The 13411-nt window shown below is 36.1% G+C and overlaps 1 protein-coding gene across 2 annotated transcripts in view; it reads right to left on the bottom strand.

The window, feature by feature from the left end:
• Positions 1-13411, bottom strand: part of WWOX (WW domain containing oxidoreductase) — a 479405-nt gene that overhangs the window by 384395 nt on the left and 81599 nt on the right. For both annotated transcript variants that reach the window (XM_083869921.1, XM_083869922.1), the window contains exon 6: positions 1261-1349. In XM_083869921.1, coding sequence (XP_083726047.1) covers positions 1261-1349 — 89 coding nt within the window. The remainder of the gene's footprint in view (positions 1-1260; positions 1350-13411) is intronic.

Here is a 13411-nt window from a genome sequence, read left to right on the forward strand (position 1 = left end):
AGGACAACCATGGTATGAGCTACAAAACACAAATCAGGTTAGGAGCTGCATTTGGAAGAAGGGTGGCTTTGACTTTCCACTGCACCACACATTTAAAGAAATGTAGCACATTAAAAGCATGAAGATTCTAAATTAAAACACTTAACTGCTCTCACACCATAAAGCCAAGTTAGTACTAAAGCAGCAATACTGCAAGGATTTGTCTTTCAAGAAATTTTAATATATGAAGATGACATGATAAGAAAATATTGATACTAAGGATTTTGGCAGTAAAGAAACTTCTGTTAGAAATAAGTTTTGACAATTCTTTGAATCTAAAAGACCTATAAGTACTAAAATGTCATCTGTCTATCCATGTGAGATTTAGCTTTGGCAGTGTTTCAAAAGTGAAAAAAAACACTCTTTGTTATATATTTTCTCTACGACGATCTATTTTCAAAGCTGTCTAAGAGGTCATATTCTCTCGAGAAGAGCAGTAAGATGCATATCAGTTACAGAAATATTAGCAGAAAATAGCTAAGTTTGAATATGCACAACAATCAATGGGCCAAACAGTGGATAAAAGCACGAAGTGTGGAATTTATTGTCAAGACTTAAAAGCTTTCAAATAATATCTTCAATTCAGACATTCATTGCTCTGTTCAAGCTAAATTAAACAAACCACTTGAAATCTAACCTGGTTGTCTCCATATAAATTTATCTATTGTTAAGTGATGTCATTATCACAAACTCTCTCCTTTTTCTATATATATATATATATTTTTTTTTTTTTTTTTTAAAATTTTTTTTTTAATGGACTATTCCACACACAGGTCTGGAAAATGGAGCTGTCTGGCTCATATGGCTATAGTTTTTAAAACTTTAAAAATGAAAAGGAGAGAGACAAGGTTAGAAAACAAAGTAAGACAAGCAGTGCACTAATTATCCATCCCTGACCTCTTCCAAACCACTGCAAAACTGTTAAAAGTTGCCTGAGCTGTTTTTATGCAATTCAGCTTTGGTATTTTTCAGTGGCCACAGGATTAAAAAAAAACCTTTAAAAGTGGGGCTATACTTGAAATAATAAGAGATCTGTAATTTTATTTTTTTTAAAGAAAACAAATGATCTCTAATTTACATTGAAAAAAATTCCTGTGAAAAGATTATTCACTAACTGCAGTTGGTGATCCATCCAACTGTGGTGATTCTGCCAACTGTGCTCAGCTGATAAAGACATTAAAATAACAAGAAATTATTACATCTAATTTTCTGAGTACTTACAGATTCTTGGATTTGAATGCTTCAGCAAAGTTCTGCACACTCTGAAGAGAAGCAAGGTCTAAGGTCATTGCCTCTACCTTGGCTTTATGCTGGAACAAGAGAAAATATAAAAAAAGATAAATAACAGCAAGTTCAGTTCACAGTATCATGTTACAGTAAATGTGTTATGAAACTTGTCTGATTCCCTTGTTTAACATTATAACCCCAGAGTGAATACAAATCATCCAAAAGGATGGACAAGCACAACGTTTAGTGCCAAAAGTAGCATTTGTGATTTGGTGATTCTGCTAAAAACATACACTGTGTAATGCACAGCTTTATATAATGCAATGAATTGACTTAAGGCAGTGTTAAGATTAATAGGTATCTTTCTGCTTTGATTTTGATGGTGAAACTTATGTAACTCATGAAATAAAAAGTAGAGTAAGTGTATTTGATACATGTGTTTTTTTGGTTTTTTTTGGTACCATACCAATAGGAAAAGAAATCAGTATCTACTTCATAAAAAACAGCTAACTTGATATTGGCACATATTAATAAAAAAAAAATCTATTTTTTCATAGTAGGTGATATAAAAGACAGTATAAAATGACTACAGAAAATAACAGATCACTCTACACAGTGCTTTATACAATAAGAGTTTACCAGGACATTTCCCTGTGAGGGTGGGGACGCCCTGGCACAGGTTGCCCAGAGAAGTTGTGGACTCCCCATCTCTGGAAGTGTCCAAGGCCAGGTTGGATGAGGTTTGGAGCAACCTGGGATAGTGGAAGGTGTCCCTGCCTATGGCAGGGGATGGAGCAAGATGGGCTTTACGGTCCAACCCAAACCATTCTGTGATTCTGGGTCTTCAAAAGGAATTTTGTATATAACAAAAGCCAACTTTTCACCCAGGAGAGGACACCCTATCCCAAAACACAGTTTTCAGCTTTAAGATCCCTGTTTCCAGGTATTTTGAAACTCCAGATTTTAGAACAAAATGAAGCAAAAGCCCATTGTCACCATAACACAAAAGTCATCACAGAACCAAGGAGCTGGTGGTGGCAAGAGGGATCTGCTGGGATTACAAGGTTGTACCATGAGCATTGCTGGAGGAATGAAAGGACAGCAGCACACAAGTCAGCACAGAGGGAAGCCAGGAAGAGTCTCCCGTTGTCTCCCAAACTCAAGTGACCCATCTGATCTCTCCATTTCATTACATCTGGCACTTTTCTCCCTACATCTGTTTTCTATTTCGTAGTACCCATTCTGCCTGCTACAACGACCTTACAGGTTTGGTTTAAACAGAATACCACTCCAATTCCTCTTGTCCCATTCCAGCCAGACTTATCAGGACAGCAAAATAAACACAACTAAAATTACAACAGGTTCAGCCTCCATAGGAAGTATCAATTGCTGGAGTTGGAAAATGCTAAACCAAACTTTGCTACAAAGAGTTTTTTTACCCCCACAAGATGCACATCATTCTGGAATTCATTTTGCCCCACTGGGTAAATATTTTTTTCTGTATGATGGTCAGAGACTTGAGAAAGATGATGCTGCCTTGCATTGTGCAATAGAACTCCAGAACAATTTCTCTTCAGCTGTGCAGTTCAAAGCTGTTTACTCGGTACAGAACTGCTGTGCATACTTGGGTTTACTTTGCTTTTCTCAGTTGAAACATTCTCCTGGCTCTTCCAAGGGTAAAAGAACAAGAATGCTACAAATACAGGGACATAAGGGGGTCAAAAAACACAATCATCAAGTAGTTCAACAGACTAGACCACAAGCTGTCAGCTACTGTCCTCTTGGGGAGAAGGATTCAAGTCCACACAATATCACTCAGGTAATTTTCCTCTTGCTACATTTAGCTTCTGCCACTGGTTCTGCATGATTATAATTTTAAAAATCATATTTTTTTTTTTAACTTTCTCCCCACTTTTGCTGTTTAAAACCTTGATGGTTGCAGCCTGTATTTCCTTCATATGCACAGAAGGCATACACTGGGCACAGACACACACATTTATTCTGTTTCCCTCAGATGGGACAACCAAAGCATTCAGAATCTGACACCTCAACTTTTGAAGGCACTCAAGAAGTCAAGTGTGAGTGTTTTCTCCAGGCACAACTGGGGGATAAATCAGTTTAATGTACCATGACCTTAGGCAAGTTCTCCAACTTTTTTGTTTCAGATTCTCCCCTCAACTGAGAATCCAGCACCCCTCATCCTGCAGAGGTTTTCTGTAGACCACCAATTCCTACTACAGTCTGAGACTGTGAAATGCTAAACCTTTTGTATCAATTCGTTTTTATTCCAATTTTTCCCACTGTTACTTATATCACAATACCTTTTTTAAAAAAACCCATGAATAAAGGAATACACTTGCAAGGTATGTTCTTAATAATGTAAGAATATCTCCATTCAATGACAAGTAGAAAGTTTTATGTTTGTTTTCTTACAGTAGCTCAGAATTACCTCTGTCATAATGTTTTCCCTCTTTCCCTAGAAGCCTAGGTGTCAGATATTGTGATATGTATACAAGAGCATAGGGGGGTTTAATAAAAAATAAAACTAAAAATCATTTTTGCTAAAAGGCATCTTAACTGTAATTGTTCTCTGCAGTCAGAACTGATTGTTAATGGTACGCTGCAAATCCTGATCTACTGTGTCATAATTGTATTATGCTGATGTCTCTCACTACTTCACTTCACATATTTTCAGCACTGAATTATGCCTCATTTTATGTTGTGAAACCTTAAATGAGACTTGCCACCTTCCCAAATACAGGAGACACTCTTTAAACTGCCACCATCAAATCAATACACTAAGGCAGGAAACTCCAGAATTTTGAAAATTAAATTGACAAAAGGTATTAATGTTCCCTCTACTACTTTATTTTCAATTACATCATTTAAGGAGAAAGTAGATAATGAAATGAGTGTAGAATAATTTAAAGAGCTCTTTCCTAAACCACAGGATCATAACTGCGTGGTGCCATTGAAAGGCTGTGCAAAATGAACTGCTGTCCTTGCTGCAGACACCCAGGACAAACGTCCCAACTGCATCCAAAAGTGGCCAGAGAACAGAGACAAGGGGTGGGTACACTCCTGCTGTCTGCTGAACCCTGTGAAACCCAGGTCAGCCAGAACCAGCTGAGAGTTTTGAGTTTGGGATGGGGGTATTTGCATTTCATGGACCCCAAGCATTCAAGGCTAACAACGTCCAGGCATCAACGAGGTGCCTTTGAAGAAACAGCCAAAAGTAAATCAATCTCCAGTGCCAAACAAGTCTTCTTCTAAACTCAACACAATAACACTGTGAAAAGTGCAAAGAAAAAATTTATCTTGTATTTCATGTTTCACACCCAGTTCTAAGAGCCTTTCATCAATATTTCCAGGTAAGTTTCATTACTCTACACAACCCCAGAAAACAGCTTATTCAGTTCTGTGTGTAAGCTGCTCCCTATTGGAACAAAAATATTAAAAATGCTTAAGTGCAATTGGCTATACTTTGCACTCATGCTAGAAAAATGCTTATTGAGCCAGAAAGTAACACAAAAGTGAAAACCCTCAGAAAGCCAGCTATTTCACTATATGCAATGCATTCACTTTACAGCTTAAAAATTGTTTAAAAATGAACACTGCATGGTAGAGTAGTTTGGCAGTAAACATGATTGTGCATTTGTGTCTTGGTATTGAAGAAGGAGCCTTTTTTCATAGTGAATTTTTCATTCAAATGTAAGTGATGATTTACGTTAAATATAGGTAAAGCATAGCTACATTTTCCTGAAGGATTGCAAGGAAGTAAAGAGCAGTACAATAAGTTGAAGCATAAAAGCTTTCTCTGTCATAATATTTATTATAATGGCATATAAAATAGCTGAAATAAATAATAGATGACTAAAAGTAAATTCATATGATAAAGAATCTTTCAGCAGACACCATTACTTCTGACTGCTCCAGTTTCATACAGAGTTGAAGAGTCTTAATAAATATGCTGTAGCCCCTGTATCTTATGTAAGTACAAGTCATTTTGTGAGGGCCTACTTAAAATGCACCGTAGTGGACACTACATAATTTACTGTATAATTTTACTCTCAGAAAATAGTGTGTGTACATCTTCAATATTTAAAAGTCCTTAAACTCAAAACTGAATACTTAGCACAACAACAGGAATGTCTGACTTTGAGGAACTGAAAGTAGAATCAATTGGTAAAAAAGAGGTTTAATTTAATACAGAAAAATCTTCATGACAATGTCTTGGGATGCACATGGTTCTGATAGGCTATTTGAGAAAGAAAATCTTCAGGAAAAAAAAGAATTTTACATCAAAGCTGATGAAAAATCTGTGGAATTATATGAAAATAGGTAAACAAATAACCAAATCTCAGCATATGACAAGCAACGCACAAATAAACTCCTATTTCCATGTTGAGATGGAGCTAGGGATGTCTTAGAAGCACATCTGACAATTTGACACATAGCTTATGACAGTCAATAGCCAGTGCCATGCACTATTTATGGGGGTACCTAATGGGGAAAAAGCCTTTCACTCAGGACTAGGACTGCAAATATTATTGTCCCTAATGTAGTCAACATTTGGTACTTCATGCAAAACTGTATTTATGCAATGGCAGCTCTACCTGGTTGTGTGCTTTGAATGCTCTTCAGCTCCTTGAGGCTGATGGGGATGGATGAGTCCCACTGCTTTCAGAGCAATCCAGCACCTCTGGTAGCTGCTTTAATCATGTTTTCTTCTGCCACATTTGGGAAACCTCAATGAAGTTTACTAGAAGACCTTTTGGTGGAACATTTTTCTATTTTCCCCCTTCCTCCTCCCTCCAATATCAGCAGTATTTGTGCAGTATTTTCAAATTTCCATTAAGTTTATGCAAGACAACACAAACCTATTTCCCAAATAGTAACCATTTTACTAATCCATTTATGAGATGTACAAAGAAATAGCTTACTAACTTGATTCTTCATGAAAATCAGAGATGAAAAGGATTTCCTTTCATTAGGAAAAAAAAATTTAGTAATAGTTGGTTTCACTTATTCCTGATGTGTTTGTTTTATCTGTAATTTAGTGGTGTAAATTTTTCCATTATTCTTCTTGCTCAATCCTGTCATAGTCTGATGCTGTCTGCAACCTCTCCCAGAACCTTAATTTGTAAAGCCTGGTTCTTCCTGCTTAAGTAACTAGATCTTCCTGATCTTCACAAAAATGGAATTCCTGCAGGGGTTGCCTTCATCCAAGTCAAGAGAACAGATGAAGATTTAATGGGTCAGTGTGAGCCTCAGGTTACTGATCAGCCTTGGACCAACATTTTATCATGAAGAATAAATTATTAGTACCATTGTTTGCTTTGTCTCTATCCCTTCTCCAGAACAATTATGGATGTTTGGCAGAGAACAGTGTTTATCTTTCTGGCATCATCTACAACTTATAAGACTTTTCAGAAAAACCTGAAGCCCTCAAGCTGTTGTAGGATTGTCCTGCAAGTGAATGTCTAAAAGTTGCAGTTGTCCCCACACACAATAAGCTTGAACAAACATCTGAACTGGAGATTTAATGTTTGGCTCAGCTGGGTTATAAAAGCAACAGAGATCCTCCCTTAGATGGAGATTAAATGTAAAACATATGAGCCTGAAATTCTGAAGGTGAGAGATGTAGAAAAGTGATAAAGATGGTCTGACAGGAATCAGTTCAGCTCCTGAGGATGGCACACACCAACCTGGCATTTGGTCCTCACACTGAAACAAATCACTGTTCACAGCAATATTTTTCCTTCATCCAAATACTTAACTTATAATTTAAAATCCAAATACAAAAATGGGACTCAAGTCTCCAGGTACAGTTTGTATATTTGACTTATCATGCAATCACCATTTTAAATTTCCCAATAGTTTTAGAACTTTATCTTTTTCTATTAGCAAATGTCTACACATACACTCATTCATTTCTTTGTGGTTGCTTCATTTTTCAGATTTTAATATCCTTTTTTAATAAATCTTCTGTAATAAATACCACTTACCACTACAATAAGCAATAATGTTATTTCATAATCTTTACATTAGTTAACTCTTAGATCAGTATCTCTGTAAATTTGGCCTTTAATATCTTCTGAAGACAATTATAAAGGAAAAAAAGGGAAAACATCTGCATTTCTTTATTAAATTAATATCTTCAGTGAAGTAAACTATGCCCCAGCAATCCTAAATCATGCTTAGAAAGAGCAGAAGAAGTCATTCTCCTAACGATATTTTAAAAATTATTTATTCCATAACCAGAGAGAACAAAAACATACAAAATCTGCTGGACTATAGTTTCAGAATACTTCATTTAGTAGGCTCCAAATGCTCTGACTTTTCCTGGATGCACATGGTTCCATTGCACACAGGACACATTTGCTTCAATAACAAAAAATTACATGTATTTAAACAAAAATCTACTGTAGATTTTGGCAATAGGAATTTGTTTAGCTCTTAATGCACACGAACTGTGGGTAATTAATTGGGAGCCTACTTTTAGCTGGATTTTTTTTCTCTTTCCCTGGATATAGATCACTTCTTTCCGTCTCCAAACGCCCATTCCTGTAAAGCTCATTTGAATTTATCTTGGGGAATCTCAAATAATCTTGGCAATATATAACATCATGTGTATGGTTTACTATTCTAATAAACATATCTCCTTGTTTAGAGAATGATCAAGGGAGCCTGGGAACATGTAACAGAATCTCAGCTGTGGAGAGCCTCCTATTCAGATGCTTTCAATTCCTTTCATTCTGCAAGATTCGAAGTGATAGCAGAATGCATTTTCCAAGAGAGCAACAAGGCAAACAGCATCGGGATAATTTAGAAGCTACAGGCTTTTTTTCCTTTTAAAAATTCCCACTGTTTGAAGTCTTTAAGATTAAATCAACCTTTAAGATTATTTTATTAAATAAAAATTAAATGAACTCATGGGTTGCTGAGAAGGAAGACATGTAGAAGGCAACAGGGTAATAGATTTGTTGGAAATGGGGGAAAAGGAGAATTTCTAAATGGACTAAACCAGTAACATGCCTATTGTGATACATTATTACCATTGTTAATTATCCATAAAATTAAAGAGGTGTTGTCTTACATGTACAGCTCCACTGACAGCAGTGTACAAAACTTACAGCAGGGTTTAACATGCAGTTGTCACAGAGGGAAGGGAGGGGAGCATCCCCACTCCAGATAACAAACAAGAGGAGAAAAGCATGATGGTCAAAAGGGCAACAATGTTTAAGTAAATACAAAATGAACCCTTTTTCCCTGTTCTCTCATGATCCATAACCATAAGCTACGTTGTTGCCTGAAAGTGCAGACATGCACTGTGCAGTGCATTAATCCTTCAAACACTAACAGATGCTGGCAGGGATTTAGGCTGGAATGTATTTACAAAGTGACAAATTATGTTCCGTATTATACAGAGAGAGAAAGAGCACCCACAAATAGGCTGATAAATGTCAGCTGCAGTCACGACAAACGGTTTATTTTTATTATACTGTAACCACAAATGTTTTTTTGCAAGGGAGGCCCAAAGATTTATTTGTTGCAGGAAAAAACAAGATTATATATGACACAAAGTAATAACTGTGAGATCACTGATGTTCTGGGCAGCTTGCCCTCCTGGAAGCTGTGTTCAGATTGAAAAATGTTGCTTAAAAATTGTATGTTATATGACACAAAATAAGTCGTTCATAAATCCATATTGAAACAACAATAACTAATAAGTAAAGACAAGTCTTAGGACATGGGTCCTACAAATCAGAAAGAAAAACATACTCTCTCCTTTAGTGGAACGTTGCAAATGAAATAACAATATTAAAATAAACCTGACGAAATTGTTTCAGGTTAAAAACCAAGTGCTGTAATTGTGAGAGGGGAGCAGGGAGCATTTCCACCGTGGTCAGAGCGCGGTGGAACAGAACAGCTCCCGCAGCACAATTAATTGGCAGAATAGTGACGTCTGCAGGTTTACAAATGCATTGCAGCTATTTGGGAGGACAGCAAAGCCTGACAAGGGATTTAAGGTACAGTTCTTTCCCCCCCCCTCTTAATATTAGGAAAAATAAAAATGTTAATATGGTTAAAAGTCATCACTTCTGTGCTCATGAATAATGTCAGGATGCTTCCACGTAAGTAGAAATAAATATATGAGACAAAGAAATGAATGAACTGAATAATTAGCTATTTAAGCCATTTTAATTGTCAGTTCATGGTTACAGTTTCCTAGATTTAAACAATATAACACTGATAACTTACAGAACAGTATCCTCAAAGAAATAAACACATACACAAACTCTTTTGTTTCCCCAGCTGTTCACATTCCCAAGCTAAGAGATGCATTGAAAATGGTCACATTGATATGTGTGTAATTTTAGAAAGTGAAATAAAAGGACTGAATCACATTAGTAAAGATTTCTTGTACAAGGGTTGGCAGGATCAGCTTCTTAATATACACTCAATATACACAATATAGACTTGAACAAAAATATGAAGTCTTTCTGCATGCACAGGAAAATATCAGAATATGGAAACCTGCCCTTCTGCCACCTGAGCTGTGCCCACAAAAGGAGGAAGCTTTTCTCTACTTTCTTTTTTTAAAATAAATACAGTGAGACCAAAAAAAAAAAAAACATGAACAAAATAAACACAAAGGCTGAAATTCAATTTGTGTGCAAAACATGGCCCATCTCGGGAATCACTGACATAAAACCAAACATCATTAAATAGGTAAGGTAATTCCAAGGTTGTCTGAAAAGCTGAGAGAGATCAAAGTGTATTTTACAGACCGTGTATTTTACAGATGCACAATGGGGCAGCCCCAGACAGGAGGGGTCAGAAGGCCATGTCCCATTGTTCTAATAATTAAGAAAGTTTAAAATGGCTTTAAGTGTAAACAGGGAAAAAGTTCACAATCAAGTGTCTTATTTTTAAGCTCCATCAACATGAAAAGCTTTGAAATTTTCATTTAGTAAATATACATTAATTTTCTGATAAAATTTTGATCTCAAGTCAACAAAAGTAATCTAGAAAATAATTGTCTCATGCAGCAATATAGAGGGAGAGCAGGCATCTCTCATCATTAAACTCACTAAAACACTTGTTTCCTAAATACAATTCGTGTATGAACAATATGGTCAGAAGGATGAAGAATATGCCTTAAAAATTATATTTGCACAGGTATTTGTACATAAAAAACAAGGAAGTGGTGCCAGGACAGCAAATAAATCATCAGGGAAAGCATAACAACCACCTACTTCCAACTTTAAATATTTGCCTGAAGAATAGGTGTGTGAGATGAATACAAATACTTTACAGTTAAGAAGAAAAAAAATTATTTAAAAAATAATCCCTCCACAACCCCCACTATCTTTCTCCTTTATAAATGAAGAAAAACCCCTGAACACAAAGAGCTGAACACAAGAGAAGCAGCACATTAAGTTTCTGAGCAATACTCTCTCTACTGGACAGAGAGACTGTTTGATGCCTTTTGCAATCCTACAACCATAAGTGTTAATGCCAAGTTTTAATGCAGCCATGCAATTATTAAATTGCTTTTAATTTAACAGATATTGTTACATAGCTAAATAACCAGCACATATTCTACCTGGAAATTTTGGGTAGCTTAGGCTTTTCCTAAATGTTAAGGTAAATACTGGCTGTACCTACCTGAACACCAGAAAAAATAGCAGGTACTGTATTTCTTACCCATATGCCACATGCAAAAATGTAAAACATATTAAAAAAAAATCAAAAAAGAAAATTTCCAAGCAGATGTTTATAAACAGAAGGTAACGGATAAAAAACCCAAACACAATGCTGCATTATGTTACATGATTCACTGATGAACCCATTGGAACTACAGCAAAAAGCCCTTCTGGAAAACTTCCAGAAATTAAAAGGTGCAAACAAGCTGCCTAATACCCTTGCGTAGACTGAATTCTTATGAAGAAAATAAAGTTTATTGTCTGGAAACAGAGAAAGCATGAGGAAAGCACTAAAGCAATGGAGGTGAACAATTAGACAGATGTTCACTTAAGGAAATAAAGAGAACAGAAGAAGCCATCACTGAGGAATTTTACGAGAATACTGACAACTCTGCACCTCATCAAGGGCACTGGTAAAGTTAAAGCCACTGAAGCCATTTCTCCTCAACTCCAGTATAACTGCTGACCTTGCAAAAGTCTGCATTTAGCAAATGTGGCTTAGGAAAATAGCATTAGACTTTTCATTCTACTATTTTTTCCCGAAGTCCATTTATATACCCTACTGTATATTTCAAGAAAATTAACTTTATTTCCTTGTGTAATATTACATGCACTCTGAATTTTTTTTCCTAGCTATGCTCAGGTATCAGGAAAACCTATACTTACAAAGCCTTTGTTACTTAAGTAAAATTAAATACTGTCAATTACATCTGAGATTCATAAAAGCATATATAGCTGGATAGCCAGAATGGCTTTCACTTAATATGATTATATATATGTTTCTAAAATAGTCAGGGTTTGCATAAGATACAATCTGGCAATCTGGACATGTTTTAGAACTTAGAACATTTGGCATTTAACTACAGAATGAAAAATGGAGAAAAGGCATATTTTGTTGATAAACTGTCTCATAGAGAAAAAGAATATGGACATATATGCAGGCAAAAGGGGGAGCAATTAATAATAAGAGGCAAGATTTTTTTGTCAAGGACAAAAATCTTATTCTTATGTGCTCATGCAGGCTGAGGTACAAATGTAATTTGTTCCACAAATGTATCTCCTGTTTAAAATACAGTTTAAAAATTCTTGTCTCTGACAATACTTCTCTTGCAGATTTTCAGGAAAAAAGTAACCTCCAAATCTCAAGCGCATAACTGATTACTCCTTTTGTCTACTCATGTATTTTCAGAAATTACTGTCAAAGAAATCAGAAAATGAGGATCACAAACAGAACTTCCATCATTGTCTTGAGTGCACCAGGCTGCTTCCCACAACATTCCTCAATTGTTCCTGAACTTTAAATACAAACACAACACCCATCACCTTCCTCACACAAATATCAGGAGTGGACTCAGCATTGTGCAGCTGTCCAGGAGCTCCCCCCCAGCACTGAAAACTGCACACATCAAATCTGTTCAGTAACATTATTGGCACAATTTGGGTTGTAGGGATAAGGAGATACAAGGTAAAAGCTATGTCTTTATTTAATATTACCTGTACACAAAGCAAACTGAAATCCTATGAAGCAGATTTTTATAAAATACTCCTGGTCTTTACCAGCCCCAGTTCCACTGACAAGAAGGGGCAGCTCATCCACTGAAAATGGTTTTGCAGAGTTTGCAATGCAATCAGGACTTGGCCCAGGTCTGCAGGGGACAGCCTGCACATTTCCCACATACTGAGGTTTGAAAGTTCCCAGTAACTCGGGAGAAATCCACAGGAAAATTTCATGATTCACATTTTAAATAATATAAAAGATGTGGAAGGTGATTGATTTCACACTAGAGAGAATTGAAATTACAGTTATGGGATAGGTTTTTTTTCATGTACTGTAAGGTCAAGTAATAGTAAATAATTAATGAATTATGAAACAAGTTTTCCATAAGGCAACACATAAATTCTATTCAATAAGATCTAAAAGTGTAGTTACACCAAAAAGCCACATAATATATCACAAAATGAACAAAATGCATGATGCTGAGGAATAAAGGGGGGCTGCCACTGGATTGGAATAACTGTTACTCTTGTGGAATATAAATAAGATCTTTCCATACATACACATCATTTTCATAACTTTTACACCTCACAATCTACAGGAAAAAGAAAAGAAAGGATTTTCAACTTTTTTCTGTCGTTGGTTTTTGTAGCAAATCTGTTTCCTCACCTCTCCAGCAGTCAGAGGGGCTCTCATGCTTTGGGGAGCAGAATGATGAAGTGGATCAGAGTCTGGATGAAACCACAGGGCTCCTTCTCTAATCTTACTGCTGATTTGATTTTTGGCTAAAATCAATGAGTTGCTGATCCATACTCCCTCTTTACCAGCATAAATTTCACATTCTGTGATGCTCAGGCTGCCTCCTAGAACTTAGCAGAGTGCACAGTGTGATAGTGTAGCTCTCCTGGTTACACCTCTGAGTTCACTGACACACAAT

The sequence above is a fragment of the Zosterops lateralis genome, assembly GCF_965231275.1.
Source record: "Zosterops lateralis genome assembly, chromosome: 12".
Classification (NCBI taxonomy): domain Eukaryota; kingdom Metazoa; phylum Chordata; class Aves; order Passeriformes; family Zosteropidae; genus Zosterops; species Zosterops lateralis.